This window comes from Jaculus jaculus, chromosome 3 (genome assembly GCF_020740685.1).
Source record: "Jaculus jaculus isolate mJacJac1 chromosome 3, mJacJac1.mat.Y.cur, whole genome shotgun sequence".
Classification (NCBI taxonomy): Eukaryota; Metazoa; Chordata; class Mammalia; order Rodentia; family Dipodidae; genus Jaculus; species Jaculus jaculus.
In genome coordinates, this window is record NC_059104.1 from 97,878,264 (window position 1) to 97,898,704 (window position 20,441).

At 42.4% G+C, this 20,441-nt stretch overlaps 1 protein-coding gene across 1 annotated transcript in view; it reads right to left on the reverse strand.

Annotated features, from left to right (window-relative positions):
* Positions 1–10,594: 10,594 nt before the first annotated feature.
* The window catches only part of LOC123459450, a 47,031-nt gene continuing 37,184 nt past the window's right edge, over positions 10,595–20,441 (reverse strand). Inside the window, exons 26-30 of the mRNA XM_045146072.1 lie at positions 17,293–17,364; positions 16,359–16,414; positions 13,041–13,081; positions 12,583–12,604; positions 10,595–10,757 (exon numbers count right to left, since the gene is read on the reverse strand). Coding sequence (XP_045002007.1) covers positions 10,596–10,757; positions 12,583–12,604; positions 13,041–13,081; positions 16,359–16,414; positions 17,293–17,364 — 353 coding nt within the window. The 3' untranslated portion in view covers position 10,595. The remainder of the gene's footprint in view (positions 10,758–12,582; positions 12,605–13,040; positions 13,082–16,358; positions 16,415–17,292; positions 17,365–20,441) is intronic.

The following is a 20,441-nucleotide window of genomic DNA, read 5'->3' on the forward strand; positions in this document are numbered from 1 at the left end:
TTATTCTTAGTGTTTTGAGAAAAGGTCTCATGTACCCAAGGCTGGCCTTGAACACTTGTTCCTCATGTCCCCACCTCCCAAGTGCTAGGACCACAAGTGTGTACTACCACACTCAGCACTTCCCCTTTTAAACAAATGTTGTTGCAGTCCGGTTCACATTGCTGGTAGAAATCACCCAACCAAGAGTAGCTTCTGGGAAAAAGATTTATTTTGGCTTACAGGCTCGAGGGGAAGCTTCACGATGGCAGGGGGAAATGATGGCATGAGCAGAGGGTGGACATCACCCCCTGGCCAACATAAGATGGACAATAGAAACAGGAGGGTGTGCCAAACACTGGCAAGGGGAAACTGGCTTTAATACCCATAAGCCGGCCCCCAACAATACACTCCCTCCAGGAGGCATTAATTCCCATATCTTCATCAGCTAGGAACCTAGCTTTCAGAACACCTAAGTTTATGGGGGACACCTGAATCAAACCACCAGAAATGTAGTTACTTCTCTTTGTTCTCCTTTCTGCAAAAGACAAGTCTTTCCTTGACTCAGGAAAGCCAAGGTAGGAGGATTGCAGGTTAAAGCATAGCCTGAGCTGCATAGCTAAACCCTATCTCAAAAAAGTTGTTGCTCCACACGAAGGCAAACCCTCCTGCGTGCATTTGTAATTTTATCCTTTTCTCTCTTAATCATTCTTCAAATTCTTAATCTTGCTATCCACATCTTCTTACCAAGATTTAAACATATTCAAGCCTCTTGGATTAAAACAGATGGCCCTCTGCTCAAACTTACATTCTTCATAGCCCCTGATCCTTTCTATCCCTTCCAAAATCAACACAATAAAATTAGTATTATGAGTTTTTGTCAAAGAAAACTAGAATAATACAATGTATAAAGATACAGTGTATCCTTAAGACCAGTCACTCAGTCTCAAGATTCTGTCAAATGCCAAACAGGGTTCTAGAAAGTGAGTGGTGTTTACATTCCCTAGCCATAACCTAGAACTTGGGTGCCTTGCTCCTACTCCAGGGAGGCTTTCCCTCAGGGGCTTGCCTTGACCTGATGGCTGAATGCAGCAGACACTTTTGACTTTGTAGTGGCCTCTTGGCTATGTTGCCCTTTGATTTCTCTTTCTTTTCTTTCTCGCTTTCCCTCTTTTTTTTTTCTGTTTCTTTCTTTCTTTTCTTTTCTTTTTTTGGAGGTAGGGTCTCACTCTGGTCCAGGCTGAATTAGACTTACCTATGTAGCCCTCAGGTCGGCCTCAAACTCATGGTGATCCTCCTATCTCTGCCTCCGGAGTACTGGGATTAAACGTGTGTGCCACTACGCTTAGCTTGGTTTCTTTTGCTTGCTCATACATCCCATTTCCTCCTCAGTTTACAAAGTGTGGTGCTTTTAACTTGCCATGGGTGGCACTCAGCATGGTCATGCAAAGGAAGTCCATGGAAAGCAAGCCTTCCCCAGGAGCACCCGCAATTTGTTGCAAAAAATAAATTGGGGTCAATAACAAATGCAAAACTTTTCAACATTTAGTAAGAGGCTACAGTTTCATGGAAGCAACTGCCAAGAGCATGACCATGGGGCACCCAGTGCAGAAATCAGATACAGGCTTGAAACCCCAGCTATTTAGGAGCTAAGGCAGGAGGGTCACAAGTTCAAGGCCTGCCAGACTGTAGCAATGATGAGCAGTTGTATGAGACCCAGGCATGTTCTGGCTTTGTTTGCCTGGCTTTGCCTTCAGCCATGCAGAACAGGGTCCATCTCTGACACCTGCTATCAGGCTGCTGGGACAGTTTCACTGTGTGTTCATGCATTTGCAATCCCAGTCTACTTCAAATCTCTCTCATATGATTTAAAACTGCCCCACCCCACTTATATTATGCTGAGAAAAATACAAACACATTGAATACATCCTTTGAGGATACACTCAGTGAAATACAAACTGGAAAAAATGACCTAGACCAAGACACTATAGCAGCTCAAAGACAGGAGAGAGAAGTATGGGTCACAGGTCTCAACCTGAAGGTTGAGAGGTTGTCAAAGTCCAGGTTAATGCTTATAATGAGGCCAAGTATAAAATTAGGGGCACTCAGTGAAGGGCACAGAGACAAGGGGTTAAGTGCAGTGCCAAGGCAGAGCAGGAAAGCCTTCTGTGTCCAAGACAATGGAGCTTCGCTTCACCCGGGTGCACATGTCCATGAAGAAGGCTCACTCATCTCCACTTCCCCACAGCAACTTGTGTTCCCCTTTCTCTCTGCACTCCTCTCCTCCTCCATGAGCTTCTGAGTACCCTGGTCAGATGCTGCGAGACATGTCACTTTTCATTGCTGGAGGTCCTTTCATGATCATCTCTCTTGTCACCCTTCTCTGCGGGGTACAAGTCATGTCTCTTAATCTTTTCCTTCTGCATTGTCTTCTTGTGAATCCATTGAAGACCACCTCTGATTTTCAGCTTAATCAGAAGGCTGGACCACATTCTTTAAAAAATATTTAATTATTTATCAGAAAAAGAGAGAGGGAAGAAAAAGGGGCATGCCAGGACCTCTAGGCACTGTAAACTAACTTCAGACACATGAGCCACCTTGTACATCTGGCTTTATGTGGGTACTTGGAATCAAACCTGGGTCTTTAGGCTTTTTAGGCAAGCATCTTAACCCATGAGCCGCCACCTCCATTCCTGAACCCCATTCCTTTTTTCTTTTTCTTTTTCTTTTTTTTTATTTTTTATTTTTATTTTTATTTATTTATTTTTTTTTTTGGAGGTAGGGTCTCACTCTGGTCCAGGCTGACCTGGAATTAACTCTGTAGTCTCAGGGTGGCCTTGAACTCATGGTGATCCTCTGACCTCTGCCTCCCGAGTGCTGGGATTAAAGGCGTGCACCACCACGCCCGGCACTTTTTCTTTTTCTTTTATTATGTATACAGCGATGTTCATACCATCATTAGCCTCCTCCCTGTCATTCCCACTCTATAGGGACCCTTCTTGCTGGGTTGTGTGGATCGTGCATTGTGGGGTTAGTCATCAGTTATGGGTAAGAGGCAATGTCTCTGTGCATAATATCCCAACATGTGGCTCTAACAATCTTTTCGCCCCCTCTTCCCCAAATTTCCCTGAGCCATGTTGGGTTCATTATAGGTCTACTTCAGTGATGAGGTCTTGGGAGCCTCTGTGTCTCTGGATATCTGGTTTGGTAGGAGTTGAATGTTCTGACTATCTCCTTCACCCTTATGCTTGCCCAAGTTCTCCAAGAAAGCAACACTCTTGCTCATTTTGCCAATTACTCTTGGGTTCAGCTGGGGCCTTGGTGAGGTGTGAAGTGCTGATTCTGTCCTCAGGATCTGCATCCACGTGAAAAAGACAAGTAAATTCTCCAATGGAGAGTGAAGTCAGCACCATATAAACGGGATAACCATTATGATTTTTAGAGAGAATTTAATAGGTGTAGGCCCTCCTGTAGCCACGATTGGTGGGAGCTTGGTAATGGAAAACAGGCTTGTTTGGGGAACATATTTCTAACTTGTTTCCCAGCTGCAGCTATGGGTTCCATTCCACTGAGCAGATCACTTAGCCAACTCGAGAGCAGTACATTACCCACCATGGCTGTGTGCCACTATTGCGCTTGTGTGAGCATCACGTCAGGTTGGTTGCAGCTGAGTAGCTTAGACCATAAGTTGTTGGGAGAGAAACTGGTCATTTTCTCCCAGTTGCTCATGTAGCACCTTCTGGCAATAGACAAGCTAACTGTCCAGAGACTGACTCTCTCCCAGATTCCAGCCAGGTCACTCCATGTTCCATACCAATAGCATGTAGCATGTTCAGCAGTAGGGTCTTACCACTAACCTTTGGTGGATCATCAAGTACTCTGACAGAAATCGATCTGTTGGGAAACATTGTAGGTCTCTCTGATCAATAGCTCATTGTGGATGTTAACCACATGCTATTCCTGGGAGTTACAGGTCAGCGCCAAGGAAGAGAAGGACAAAAAAAATAGGTAATATAAAACTGACAGAGAAAAGGAATAGAACAGGAGAGAGAGAGAGAAATAGGAGAAGACTAAGGTTACTCTTCATCATACTGTCTCCAGGGACCTGTGATTTCAGGCGTTCCCTCTAAGGACATGATGAAGGTTAAGCCATTTAGTCTCTTTTAGGAGAGAGCATTATATGGTACTATTGCCATTTGGGCACAGTATTGTGTCCCTCACCCCAACACTTACCCTCCCCTCCAACTCCACCCTCCCTGCTGTTCAGTCCTAGGGATATGTCAGCATCTCAGGCAGATTCAGGTTAGGAGCCACAGATGAGTGAGACCCTGTGACAATTACCTTTCTATGATTTGGTGAGTTCACTGAGAATGATCTGTTCCAGGTCAACCATTTTTCTTCAAGTTTCCTTGTGTCATTTATCCCTTGTGCTGTGTAGAATTCCATCATGTAGATGTATCACATCTTGGTTATCCATTTGTGTAATTATGGACATCTGGGTTGATTCAAGCTCTTAGCTATTATGAATTGAGCAGGTATAATCATAGTTGAGCAAATCTCTCTGAACTGAGGTGTGGAGCTTTTAGGGTAAATTCCCAATAAGGGAATAACTGGGTCGGTTGGAAACTCTATGGGCAACCATTTTAGTAGTCTTCATATTGCTTTCCATAGTGGTTGTACCATGAAGCTGACCCCACTATTTTCTTCATCTATTGCATCATACTTAAGAACCTGAGAATAAATATCAGGATCTTTTAAATTTTATTTTTTTATTAACACCTACCATGATTGTCAAAAACATCCCATGGTAATGTCCTCCCCCCCCCCACTTTCTCCTTTGGAACTCCATTCTCCATCATATCCCCTCCCTCTCTCAATCAGTGTCTCTTTTATATTGATATCTTGCTCTTTTCCTCTTATTATGATGGTCTTTTGTAGGTAGTCTAAAGCAGAATTCTTATGCTCACAGGGCTTCAGGAAGGAACAGTGCCCCAACACAACCTGCAAGATCAGCCCTGTGTTCTTTCCCACTCTACACAACATTTGCCCACAAATCAGGAGCTGCCACTTTTGCAACACCTTCTCTGTGCTTTATCTATGGCCACGACAAGTCCCCACCTAAAACTCCCACTCCCTGGTATCTTCAAAATGCTAGGGTTACTCTTTATTTATTCTGGAGCTAGTAAGAGAGGGAGACAGAGAGAAAATTGGTGTGCCAGGGCCTCAGGCATTGCAATCAAAATCCAGGCACTTGTGACATCTAATTTGCATGTGCAACCTTGCCTTTGCCTCACTTTTGTGCATCTGGCCAATGTGGAATCTGGAGAGTCAAATATGGGTCCTTAAGATTCATAGGCAAGCAACTTAACCACTAAGCCATCATCATGGGTAATACATTTTAACATGTGTTCTCATTTTAGAAGGATACATCTCAAGTGCCATTGTATTTGGGATTTGCTGCATAATGATAGGAGAAGGGGCTGAATGCCTAAGGAACTGGTATGAGGTTGGAGGGAGGAGCTAATATTGTTGCAATGATTAACTTCTCCCAGGAGTGAAAAAGCAGACACTGTTAGACCTTGCTGAGGCCTAGGGGTCTACTGCCACTTCCCTATGGCCCATGGGAATCCTAGGCCATCCCAATCTGTATGTGAACATCAGGGACTCTTCGAGGGAGACACCCTTCAATGAGAACATTCTTTGTCTAATAGCTGGCCAACTGGGTCTTCTGCCTGGAGCCCTCAGGGCACCACCTTCGTGTAGCAACCACAATCTATGCCCTCAAGTTACCCCTCAGTGCATCTTCAGACCAGAAGGGTCTTATCCAAACTGCTTGCTTTGGCCCTGCAAGGCCCAGCCCCTCTTCCCTTCCCACTGCCCTCTCTACTCTTGCACTCTCATCATATTCCCAGTCTGCCCCTCCCAGGAACCTGGTGGCTTCCTCCAAACTCCATAACATCAATGTCCTCTGCCATTGCCCACCTTCCACTTGTTAATTTTGATTGTCAACATCGCTGGATTTAAAATCACCTTGGAGATACATTTCCAGGAATGTTTCTCTGCGGATGTTTTCAGAATTGTTTACTGTGGAGGAATGCCTCATCCTGACTACAGGTGGCACCATCTCATTGGCTGGTGTCCCCAAGTGAATAAAAGGAAAGGAAGCTAAGCACCCACATTCATTTCTCTCTGCTCCTTGACTGCAGACACAATATGACCATCTGCCTCACTTCTGCCACAATGCCTGCCCCACCATGATGGACGATATTTGCATTTCTTTGGTCAAATATTTTGTCATAGCAATGAGAAATGTAATACACAGTTCTACATACTAACACACAACTCATTCCACTTTCCACCTGATGCTTGTTTTTCAAGTCTTACCTTAGATTCTACTCATTCTAGGAAAAGGCCACTAAGTTCACTGAGGCAACCATACTTCTGGGTTGCCTAGATCTACCTCCAAGGAAAGAGCTACGTGGGTGATTCATGAGCAAGTGCCACTCAGCTGTCAGCTCCATGTGCACAGACCTAGCAGGTGGGGATAGGGATGCTTGGCAGTGTCAGGCTGACTCAGGAATTTGTCAGCCAGTCTGCTCTCCAGAGGACACGTTGTTTGGTCAAGATTGAGAAGTCTATACATCCATTTAATGTCTTCCTCAACCAAATCCTGCTTCCCCCTCCTTTCATAGTGCGATCTCATAATCATCAAATGTCTGGCTCAGCATCCTCCCAAGAGCTCAGCCTCAAATACTTTCCCATTCTCCCCTGCTTCTGGGACACCCTGGGAGGATTACTAGCTGACTTCATGGCTCCCAAGCATCCCTTCTATTTTACCATCACAACACACACACACAGGGTCTATGTAAGACTCTGTGTCCCACAAAGGACCCCAGACCCTGTGAGGCTGGATGTTCCTGTTCTTGCAGTTTTCAGCTAGGGGACAATAGTTGGCACATGACTGAGATCGAGTTCACCAATAGAATCTAGAGATAGGAAAGCACTACTAATGATACAGTGACCCACCCCATTTTGTTATTTTGACTCAGATTCCCCAAGTGTTCACTTGAGAACCCAAAGTTCATGAAGCCACAGCATCTTGCTATGCAAACAAACTCCAATGCATGTGACACTTTGTGTATCTGTCTTTATGTATAGGGGAATTGAACTCAGGCCAGCAGGCTTTGCAAGCATATGCCTTTAACAACTCAGCCAGGAACTTCTGAAACTGCTGGCAAGGTTTCTATAAACTCACTATACAAATGCTTTCTGCGGGCTGGAGAGATGTCTTAGTGGTTAAGCACTTGCCTGTGAAGCCTAAGGACCCCGGTTCAAGGCTCAACTCCCCAGGACCCATGTTAGCCAGATGCACAAGGGATTGCATGCGTCTGGAGTTCGTTTGCAGTAGCTGGAGGCCCTGGCATGCCCATTCTCTTTCCTCTGCCTTTCTCTGTCTGTTGCTCTCAAATAGAGAAATAAAAATAAAATAAATATTTAAAAAATGCTTTCTGGAATTCCTTGGATATAAAGTCCTTACAAATTCTTTAAAATGAGGGTAGTTTCTTAAAGGCAGATACAGCAACTCACTTTAGAGACAGATCCTGAGCCTTGACATGGGCTCCTGGGGCGGGGTGAGACTGCAGGTGCTCATCCCTTATGGGGAAACAGGACTAGAGGATTTATCACAGCACCCAGCATAGTCTGGTCAGCATTTGTACTTTAAATGCAAGTCTGTCTGCATTTTAGTGTTATGGAAATTGGGAGCCACAGAGCTTTTCTCAGATCTGGAAGACGTAGTTTAGGGGTACAACACTGGGCACTGTAATTCCAAAACCAAGGCACCACAAGCTCTTGAATTTTAACCAGTAAAAAATTCACAAGCATAGACACAAAAGGTAGAATATGAAAAATATTTACTCTGAGAGTAGAAAACAGTAGGTCGATCCACCTGGTGACTTGGATTGGATTTTCTTATCATCTTGGAGATGTGCTTAGTGCCCAGTGAGCTGGTGGTTTTCAGAGGGGATGGATGAGTTCCAAGTCAAGCACCTGAGTCTGAGATTGTGCCATGGGCTGGTGAGCTAGCTAACTCGCCTTAACATTTTGATATGGGATCTGAGTGATGGCACAATCCCACACACTTGTAAGAACATATCCATGAACAAACACCTTAGGATGGGCACAGTTGTGAGGTCTTCCTCCTTGGGTGTGGGCTCCTGTGTGGTCTCCTTCTTAGGGTGGGTATTACTGTGAGGTATTCCTCTTAGAGTGGGCATTATTGTGAGGTTTTCTTAGGGTGGGCATGACTGAGGGTTTCCTCATAGGATGGGCATTACTGTAGGGTCTTACTCCCTGGGTGTGGGTTCCTGCATGGTCTTCTTCTTAGGTTGGGCTTTACTGTGAGGTTGTCTTTCTGAGGTGGGGCCTCCTCCATGGTCTTCTCCTTAGGTTGGACATTACTTTGTGGTCTTCTTCTGAGGGTGGTCATTACTGTGAGTTCTTCCTCCTATAGTGGGGGTTCCTTCATGATCTTCTCCAGGTGGGCATTACTTTGAGTTCTTCTTCCTTCGGTGGAGTTTCTTGCATGATTTTCTTGGGGTGGGCATTACTTTGAGGTCTTTCTCCTGGGGTAAGCATTACAATGAGGTCTTCCTACTGGGGTGGAGGTTCTTGCATGGTCTTCTTAGGGTGGGCATTACTTTGAGGTCTTCCTCCTGGTGTAGACATTACTATGAGGACTTCCTCCTGGGGTGGAGGTTCTTGAATGGTCTTCATAGGTTGGGCATTACTTTGAGGTCTTCCTCCTGGGGTGGACATTACTATAAGGTCTTCCTTCTAGGATGAAGGTTCTTGCATGGTCTTCTTAAGGTGGGCATTACTTTGATACTTTGAGGTCTTCCTCCTAGGGTGGAGGTTCTTGTATGGTCTTCTAAGGGTGGGCATTACTTTGAGGTCTTCCTCCTGGGGTGGACATTACTATGAGGTCTTCCTCCTAGGGTGGAGGTTCTTGTATGGTCTTCTTAGGGTGGACATTACTTTGAGGTTTTCCTCCTGGGGTGGAGGTTCTTGTATGGTCTTCTTAGGGTGGGCATTACTTTGAGGTCTTCCTCCTGAGGTGGACATTACTATGAGGTCTTCCTCCTGGGGTGGAGGTTCTTGCATGGTCTTCTTAAGGTGGGCATTACTTTGATACTTTCAGGTCTTCCTCCTGGGGTGGAGGTTCTTGTATGGTCTTCATAGGGTGGGCATTACTTTGAGGTCTTCCTCCTGGGGTGGACATTACTATGAGGTCTTCCTCCTAGGGTGGAGGTTCTTGCATGGTCTTCTTAAGGTGGGCATTACTTTGAGGTCTTCCTCCTGGGGTGGAGGTTCTTGTATGGTCTTCATAGGGTGGGCATTACTTTGAGGACTTCCTCCTGGGGTGGACATTACTATGAGGTCTTCCTCCTAGGGTGGAGGTTTTTGCATGGTCCTCTTAGGTTGGGCATTACTTTGAGGTCTTTCTCCTGGGGTGGAGGTTCTTCCATGGTCTTCTTAGGATGGGCATTATATTAAGGTCTTCCTCCTGGGGTGGAAATTACCAAGATGTCTTCCTCCTGGGGTGGAGGTTCTTACATGGTCTTTGTAGGGTGGGCATTACTGTGAGGCCTTCATCCTGGGGTGGAGTCTCCTGCACGGTCTTATTCTTAGGGTGGGCATCACTGTAAGGTCTTACTCCTGTGGTGGGGACTCTTGCATGGTCTTCTTAGGCTGGGATTTACTGTGAGGTTTTCCTCCTGAGGTGGGGTTCCTCCATGGTCTCATTCTTACGTTGGGCATTACTTTGAGGTCTTTCTCCTGGGTGGGGGTTCTTGTATGGTCTTCCTATGGTGGGAATTACTGTGAGGTTTTCCTTCTGGAGTGGGGGCTTCTACACAGTCTTCTTAGGGTGGGCATTTTTGTGAGGTCTTCCTCTGGAAATTGGGGTTCCTGCATGGTCTTTCACCTGTGGTGGTGTCTCTGATGTGGCCTTCTTCTTCTGTAGGTGCCCCACAAGTTCTTACTCCTGACGTGGGTGCCCACAAGGCCTTCCACTTGTGGTCGGAGCATTGTGTGCTCTTCCTCTTGGGGAAAATGTCCTATGTGGTCTTCCTTCTATGGTGGGTGCCTGTGATATCTTCCTGAAAGGGTGTGAACCCTGCGTGGTCTGCCTGCTGGGGTGGATACCCAGCATTGTTGTTCTCTTGTTGCAGTGAACTTGGTTTGTCTTTCGTATCTGGTGGGGTCCACAGGTTGTCATCCTTTCTGTCTTTTCCATTTTTTCTCCCTTTTTCTTCCTTCTTCTTCAGATGGTGTTTGGGCTTACTATTCTGTAGTCACATTTTCATTGTTGGATCTCACAATATGTAGCTTCCTTTAAACATTATGGTTTTTTCTTCCATGAAAGTTTCAAATAATCAATGTATCTGTTAAATTGGTGCCTGTTGTCTTATAAGTTTGCTTTTTAGGTTGTTATCTATCAGAAAAATCTTCACTAAATCTTCTTCATTTATTTGGTTTACCATAATCTTTCTTATTTTCTGAGTAAAGATATTCATCCTTTAGTCCTAAAATAACCATAGCATGTTTGGGGGGTTGGTTTAGGTGGCTTTAATCTTCACCAGGAACTTCATCTGTGTGAGCTGGCCATCAAGGATAAGATTTAATCCCAGTGAAGATGGAGTCACCAGCTTTGAAACTTTGTCATTTTTGGGGGGCGAAGCCAAGGTCCCCAACCACATGAGGTGGTGAGTCCTTGTGACCTAGAAAAAGAGCACACTCAAGTGATTTGGTCCATACCAAAGAGGTTAATAAACTCCTTTCTTCTGACACTTATATGACAAGTGTATGAATTGACTACAATAAATATAATCCATAAGTAAAATCTATAACACCTCAATAAATAAGATGTTTGGGTCTAATCAACCTTTCCATACATGTTCTAGGTTCCCAGGACATGTAAATACTTCTGGGGAATGTATGAATGATCAGCTTTCAGCACCACTGCTGTGCTCTAATGTATGTGTTGCTGGTTCATTGGTTCTTCCAGTGAAGCTGTCATTGGGGACAGAGGGCCGAAAGGGTCAAGTTAGGGAAGAATTTTATTCAATTTTACATCACAATACTGAATGCTCCCTGGAGGAATTATGTTGGGCATCCAGGTAAGGGACTCTACCCTTTCACTCTAGCTGTCCCTAAGGTCTTAGAAAATTTTCTGTCACATTTTGGTTCTCTTTCTGGGACTTGTCCCATCCTAGAGACAACTCTTCTGGGTGATGCTGGGACATGGAGGCCTTCCCACCTGTTCAGTTCTCCTGCTTGCTTCAATGGGTCATCAGCAGCCTTTCACCTCTGTTCTCTGAGTAAAAGAACTAAATCCAATAAGGTTTTAAGACTCAATTGTCTTTTTAGACATGTTTTTCCTAAAAACTGGAATGCTCTGGGTTTTTGTTGTTGTTGATCTTGTGTTGTTTCCAATTCAATTTCTGTGTGTCTAGTTAGTTTTGTGAGAGAGGAAGGTGGGTCTATACCTTATATAGTGGGAAGAAAGGGACAGCAAGAGAGAAAATGGTGATAAAACAAAGGCCCATTCAGGAGAACTGTGTCTGGGGAACTCTATGTAAGAACGTTAGGCCAGGTTCTTTGGGTATATCCACCTAGCATCCATGTTCAGGTCAAGAAGGAGTTGAAGGAATCCTAAAGTCTTTGTGGTTGGCCAGGCACAGTATCCAAAGGTACCAGGTCACTCAGGAAATAGGAGAAATATGGTGGAGAAACCTCTGGGTAAGAGGTAGTCATGAGAAAAGTGTTTGCAGGATATAGTCAGAGAGGTGGAACATAAGTCAATGCATGACACATTGCTTCTCCATAGGCTGACCCAAGAAGACCTTATCTCCAGGTTTACGTCATGCTATGTGAGAGCTGTGACCCACCACATTCCCTGTATCAGAGGTCAAGGCACAAAACTCAACACAACATGTCATGGGCACAATCTGAGAGCAAATAAGATAGGCTTGGAGGTTTGCCAATGGCAGGAGCAGGAAGATTAGGTCTTTTGGAAAAAAAATCTTTAAATAGTAGCTTATACAGGGGCATCCTCAGCTTGAAGACACCACTGTCTCAATGATGTCTCTGAAAAGGTAAAAGCATTAGGCCTCTGCACATATTTCCATGTGCTCACTGATACCTTTTAGAGACTCTCTGTCACCTGAGCAGAAGGCATAATCTGACCACTTCTAGGACTCTCTCCCATTGGATCTGATTAGGAACATGATCATTTAATCCATCTTCACATTTGACAATCCCACCACTTATGAAATTCCATTGATCCACATTACTAACCTCGATAAGAAAGGCAGTAGAAAGAGTGGATCACTAAGCTTTCTGACCCTACCTGAGGGAATACTGACTTATTGAGCATCACCCTCAGTTTTACATTGATTGTCTTTACAGACTTCATGGAAGAATCATTTCATCTCAATGAAATCCTACACCAAATCCTCATTGCTATCAGGGATACAGGTCAGGGATCTTGGCATTGAAACAGTAGGATAGTTCTTAAACACATGACTCATTTAGAATACATACCAGGCTTCGCATTGGTAGAGTCCTGCAAGTATAGCAAAAGAAACAAGGTGACGATAAAGACATAACACTCACTTACTTACATAGGTTTGGATTTCTTTAGATCACTTAGGCAAACAAGTAGGGGAACAGTGGGTTGAGTCAATGGCCACGCAGCTAGAAACTCACAAAACACACCACTACAAAGGAAAATGCTTATCATGCACAGTGTACTTCTCAAGAACATTTACACAGACAGTGCAAAATCCTTCCTATGAGAAAGAAAATCATCCCTGGGGGAAATCGTTCTACCATTCACTGAGCAGGATGTGGTGACATTAATTGTCTTAGCCATGAGTTGGTTTGTAGGAGAGTTCAATTCACCTCCACACCTCCAAGTAACAAATGTCTATGCAAGAATTATTCACATTGATGGAAACACAGAGCTGTATTTCTATAGAAGGTGAAGAACTGTGCTTTACCTCGTGCTGTGGTTCCTTTGGTGACTGTGCTGATGACACGCCTAGGATGAAACAGCAACTGTCAGTATGCTGGTAATTGATGGTTATAAATCACATTAGGAGCTTTAGATATGTGGACAAAGGTAAAAGAAGGTGGAGGATTAGCAATTGTGAACTAAGCTGCTGGCTGGCTCTCCTCCAGGCTAGAAAAGTATGGGAAAGGAGCAGGAACGAATGACCTATAAAAACCTTGGCCTTACATTTACAAGCACTGTAAATGATACACTATAATCACAGTGAACTGAACTGGGTGACAAATGTCTATGATACCAGCACTCAGAGAGTGGTGTCAGAAGTGTTTGAGGTAAATCATAGTGAATTTCATGAATCCCTGGGCTACAGAAATCTCTGTCTCACAATTAAAACAAATAATGAGGCTGTGATGACATAAACTGCACACTGACATTCAATGGAAGACTCTTGTCTTTCTTCCTTCACGTTTTTACCCATCTAAATTGGTAAGGTCCTCATGACATTTCCAAGGCCATTTCAATATACTTGGATCTGGAATGCTGGCCTAGGCTGCCATTTTGCACAGGGTATGTAGTTGATTAAATGCTAGTTTTGATGATGAAATGGTTTCCTTGCTAGCAACTGAATTATATATATTCCAAGAGTTTTGCTACATAATCCTCAAATATAGAAGTCTCAAGTTAATGTCCAACTATTCAACAATCCTACACTACCATTTCCAAGGTCATGTTGTCTTTATGAACTGTGGGCACATTGTTTTGTTTCACTAAGATCAGGATTGTCAGTAGATATTTTGTCACAATCTGTGAAACAGATCTTTGTGTTATCTTCCTTAAATCTCAGGGGTCTAGTTAACAGAGCCTTCTGTGTTTGCCGCATGATGCTAAGAGACTTGATTCACAAAAATTGGCACAGGAAAAAAATTACAATTTAAATTATCCTAAGATGAAACATTCAACTCTTTGCCTATAGCAAATGGAGCTTTCCCACTTATTTCTCGGCAATGGAAAATGGCTAAATCTTTACAGATTTGAGTTTATGTGACATATATTCATGCCGACTTACCAACTGTCTAAACTATCATCTCTAGATCATTTATTTAGCTTACAAAAAAGGCTACACAAAACAGTAACCAGTACTTACTAATGAAAGCAGGGTGCAGATAAAGTAACAGGTGGGAAGGAATGCTTCCCTGGGGCATCCTATATACTCAGCATTGCCCTCCCTTTAGACTTTCTAGGTGATGACTAACTACATTAGACTCTTTGCCAGAAGAATGTAGTCATTTCTTTCATCCTGTATTATACTGTTTTCCTTTGTGGAAGAAGTATGGACAGAAGATCAAGCCTTAACTGTGGAAATAAGTCTCTGTATTTATGCTTAGAGTCCACAAAATGGTGGTATGAGATGGTCAATTACCGAAGGCCTTAACTACAAACTATGCTCTGGTCATTTCTTCTTCCTATTTGGAAGTCAATGAAAATGTTATGTGGTCTTTACATGGACCAAAACTATCACATCTGCCTATGTTACTACTATAATGCACCATTCTATATAATTCCAATGACACTTTAAATAAACTTTTTTCAGGGTCCTGGAACTGATACTAGGAAACTTCATTGTACTAACTGATGACCCTCAGTTCACGAATATACAAAAAGTTACAAAAGTGTTAAAAATCCTAACAAAGATTATCACAACTTTCCTTTGATTCTTCATTTTCCATGCCCTGTGTTTCTGTTGAGTAAGTGGCTACAGAGACCACACTAGACAGTAGTCTCCATAGCCTTGTTCATCTGGGAATTGGCATGGCTTGGGTCCTGATGCTCTTTACCCAGAAGCATAAGAGAATCTGAACCAATATGGCAACCAGGCAGACCACAATCTTTCAGTTCTTGTTTATGCCTCCTCTGAGGTCTTTAATAGACATTTTTTTATATTAAGGTTAAATTGTCAAATACAAAAGATATTGAATAAATTTTATGTCTATGGCCAGTTTCTAAGACATGTCCTAAGACTTTTTCAGAGGTAATTCATGTGGTTCTACTGATTGCTTTCACCTCAAACGTATGCACAAAGCTTAACCAGGCAATATTTGTGCTCATCACATGAAGGACTATGCCAAAGTCTGTGGAACACCTTTCGGTTGCTTGTATAGTTTAGGTGACAACTGAGGAACTCTATGGATAGATAGGGTCTATGAAGTAGAGCATGGAGTACTCAGGAATTTACAGGCTCTATAGACTCAGCTCTCAGGCTAGTGTCTCCCTGACAAGGCATAAGTATAATTGGGAATCAGAGAGGAGCAGATACTTCCACACATCTGGAGTCATGTTTCCACTTGTCCACATACAAAGTTGAGAGGTCAGGTCCTGTATCAGGTTGATATCACACCAATTTCAGTCATAAATATACTGAAGACTGGGTAAATAATTTATGTTGATTTCATTTCAAGTTTGTTTGCCATAGATTTGTTCAAGGAACTTGTTGAGGGCAATTGTGTTTAAAATTTCAAATATCTTCTGAGGAAAGAAAAACCTCAGACATAACCACACATGTATTCAAAATCAAAAGCCATATTAGCACACAAGGCCCAGCATTCGTCAAGTACACAAGCCCAAGCAATCCTAGCATGTGTGCAACTGCTTCCAGACACTGGTAGTTGAACAGAACTTATTTTGTTTTCCTCTCCAAAATTCTCAGTCCTTTCAACATCCCCAAAGTGAAAAATACAGCCTCTTTTCAAAGAGAATTCAGTAAGCATTCCAAACATCTACTTTTCCTTTTCAATACAATTCTATAATACTTACCATTTGAATTTTCATCAGCATCTATCTGCAATTATACAATTAAAGACATTGTAAGAATCAAGTCATGAGACTTGTGGGCACATGGTATCACTTCCCTTCCTTATATAGAAGACATCCAAGAAGCAGTGAAAAAGTGAAAGCTTTACAAAACAAGGGTAAGATACAGCATCGGGGACCCATGATCTCTGCATGGAAAACATATCTCTAACTCTCTTTATGTCATGAATTCAAAATACCTCATCATAGGAGAAGACACAGATTCCAAATAGGAGGGCTACTGTACAGTGAGCAACCTGATGCTGCCATTTCCAAATGTCCTTTTGCATAAGAGAACACTTAGCATGGATTATTCCCTTATTCCACAAAATTTGATCTGCTATCTTGGAGTACCCATAATGCTAAGTGGCATATTTTTATGTCAACCTCAACCAAAAACAAGAAGTTAAGCAACCTTGTTATTTCAGGCAAGAAAATGTCACTTTACCTTTTCACTTACTTCTGTTGGGGTTTCCTTGTCTGTGTATTGCACTTCTGTAGAGCTGTCTGCTACATCTAAGAACACAACAGAGTAACTGTTAGTCATTGATGCAGTGGCTCACATTTTACTTGTAATACAATTGGAGGTTTATGGTTGTGCAGTAGAGCTTCCATTGAGTAGTTAATCCAGCAACCTTGTCATTGAACTCACACACTAAACCAGAAGCAGCAAAGAAATGAGAAACTTATTCCTTGGCATTCAGCTATTGGCAAGGAAAGACAACAGAAAATAGTGTAAATGTCCTACACTCATAATGATCAGTTTTGAGCCCCAATGGGTAATATTCTAAAGCCATGAAACAATGTGAATTATAATTCATATTATGTGACATCTAATCAGAAACTCTTTAGAATATTGTCACAAAGATTGTGATCTAAGGGTATTCAAGCAATATGGTTAATGCAGTGACATCTGTGAACATGAAAACAAAGACTGCCAAAAAGTCTCCCCTCCACAACACATCATAGATATTTGGGGATCCTGGAAAGTAACCAATGCTTACATACTGCAGGAAGAATGTTGGATGATGCTTGGTGGTATCTTACCATCTCCTGCACCATCCTCCACACACTAGGTCGAGAGTTGGACTAAACAGTAGCATTCCGTCGTGTAAAAATACAAACCTTGAAGACACGTGCACAGGAGAACTGTTATGTACTCCCTTCAGAGCTGATTTCCAGAAGAACTATCATTACTGGATCTGACTGACAGATGTCTCCCTATTACTGTCTATGTCTCGAATTTTTCAGAACTACCTCAAAACCATACAACAAGTACATTCTTATACAAGTGGACCAGTACAATACCGCCACATGAACTTATAGTATCAGTCCAATATGTGTCGTAATTACAAATTGACAAGAGATGAAGATGAAACCTCCAAAACACTTACCAACTGAAATACACTGTCTGAAGAGACAGTCACAAAAGTTGAGAGATGAAATAACTCTGCGAATATATTGACCTGAAGGAAATAAGAATTGAGAATTAAGTGAATGCAATAAAAGCATTGCTGATATAGAAGTGTATAGAACTGAAAAATGCATTAAAATTGTACAATAGTTGCAGTTTAAGGATTTAATAAGGGAATATTAAAGTATAGAATAATTCAAACATAAAGAATTAAAAAATACTAGTTTTGAGGCAGTGCATTGGTGCATACCTTTAATCCCAGCATTAAGAAAGAAGAGGTAGGAGGAATACCGAGTTCAAGGCCACCCTGAGACTACCGAATGAATTCCAGGTTGGCCTCGGCTAGGGTGGGAACCTACCTAGAAAACCAAATATAAATGTACATATACGTGTGTGTGTGTGTGTGTGTGTGTGTGTGTGTGTATAATTAGAAAATAAACATAATTAATAAAATAAAATCAGGCACTTATCCCCACTTCCAAATGCCACTGAAGGAAGACACATGTATTTTCCCACTGTCACAGGGAACATAAGGCCAGCACACTACAGAGCCTTGATACCCCTATGCTCAAGAAACCTCAAGCATGCAGACACCCTGGCCATCAGAGCTGACATCATGCCTATGGAGGGCATAAAAAGGCATAGTTTAAAGAGTTTTATAACCATATTATGTTTTGTTTTTTTGAGGTAGGGTCTCACTCTGGCCCAGGCTGACCTGGGATTAACTATGTATTCTCATGGTGGGTTTGAATTCATGGTGATCCTCCTACCTCTGCCTCTCAAGTGCTAAGATTAAAGACATGCACCACAATGCCTGGCTATAGCCATAATTTGACCTAGATGAGATGGACATACTTGAAGGACTTATTCCTACAAGGCTCACACAGGGGAAAATCTGCCTAAGCCCATCTATTTGAGCAAAATGAATGATATTTCTAAAAAGAAAGTGCCATGTCCCAACAATGTCAGTGAAGGAACATAACAAATATTTCTAAACCCAAATATATTTGACCTATGGAATGCAATGTCAGTGATGTACATATTTGTCCAGTTGAGGTGAAGGGTTTTGTCCACAGAAACCATTCCTTGGTATGCAGACACCAACTGTGGAATTGAATGTAACATGCCTGCCAGATCTTCATATGTCTGTGATTAAGCCTCATCTTCCATGCTCAGTTGGTGGAGTCTCTGAGAGGTTGTAGACTTGGGGGAGGAACTGTGAAACTAGGAGCTGGACTTTGAGATTTACTATTCCAGCCGCTTAGTGATCAGAGCTAGGTCATTCTTTCTGCTCTCTTCCAGCTGATGTGACAGCATGTGATGCCCAGTGTCTGTTGTGTGATGCTTTCCCTACCATGATGATACTTTCCCTCAAAACTGTAAGCTTGAAACAAGCACCCTCCTCCCATGAGCTTATTTTTGTCAAGTGAGTCCCCCCTCTCCATGCCAACAAGAAGAAGCTAACAGCAATACCAGTGTTAACTATGGTCACCCTAACTGAAATCAAACATGATTTCCTTGCTGTGGTAAATAGTTGAACAACTTTCAATTCATATGCACTTATTAATGAGAAAGACAGAATCTTAAATATATATATATATATGGATAGGTAAAACAGACTAGCAAGGAAAAGATGAACTTTGGTTCCCACTGACTGACATTATGAAAAAGACAAAAGTATATAAGGTCTTTCCAGGGCTTCTGAGCAACGGGGTAAAGATTGGTTATAGAAACATAGTGGTTGTTATGCTTTAAAAAGGACTAATGGGCTAGGGGGTTGGCGTAGCAGTTAATGCACTTGCCTATGTTGTCTAAGAACTCATTAGACTCTCCAGGTCTCACGAAAGCCAGATGTACAGTGAAACAAATGCACAAGTTCATACACGGGCACAAGGGCAGACACATCTGGAGTTCCATTGCAGTGGCTGGAGCCCCTGCAGTGCCAATTCTCTTTCTCCTTATCTTTCTCTGTTTCTCTTACTTTCACATAAAAAAATGCAGCGTGTTTGGCTTGCCTCAAAAAAGGACTGATATTGTGATCCTAAAAAATAATCATGTGAATGTATAAATCTCAGAAATATACATTGCAAGGAATGAAGCAATGTAATAAGTTGAGCTGGGCTAAAAATTCACTATGACACATACCACCTTTTCATGTGGACTGTCTCCCATTTTCAGAAGCCATTATCTACCAGAAGAATCTGGGATATTATATCACTCACTTGGGAATGTCTGCAGGTGAATGCTATCTCACCTTTTTTTTTTTTTCCCATTCAGTTTTTTGGAGATAGAGTCTCACTGTAGATGATGTTGACCTGGAATTTGCTACACAGTCTCAGGCTGGCCTTGTACTCATGGTGATCCTCTAACCTCAGCCCCAACCAACCTCTGGTTGCCGGGAATAAATATGTGTGTCACCATACCTAGCTTCTCTCATGACCACTGAGGGAATCATGATAGTGTTTGGGATCTTTGTAAACTGGAATATCCCTGGTATGCATAAAACTACTACAATTTTTTTCTATAATATTGGGAAGTGAAACATAATCTCCCTACATAGAAAATCAGTCCTGTACCAAATGTGCAATATAACCAACTCTTATGGGCTAGAACTCTTACATAGTGCCTTCTAAACTTCTGGTGGGATAAACAGAGATGTACTTTAAGATCAATATTGGAACATGTGTTTGGAAATCTTTTGTGGCTTTTGTAACCCACAGTGTTGAGCCTGGTCACTTATCTCTGTGTATTGGTTTATCAAACTGTCGAAGGGTACACCAGGAAATAAAACTGCCATAAATGTATTTGATGAGGTTGGAAGGAATTAATGTAGGTTGATCTACTGAATTGCTTTCTTTCTTGACAAATTGCCTTTGAAAATTAGGTTGAGTAATTGGGATAAAAATTCATGTCCTTAGGGGAAGAAAAAAAAAAAAACCTACATATAGATACACAGGCACTCACAAAATCTGAAACCAAATATAGGAAAATCTGCTGAATCCAGGGACTGTACTCTCAATAGGCCTTCCCAACAGAAGGCACAGATCACAGTGGTGAACCAGCTAAAAGAACCAACATTTACACCATTCTTATTTAAAACATGTCTTCAGAACGTGATTTCAGAATACA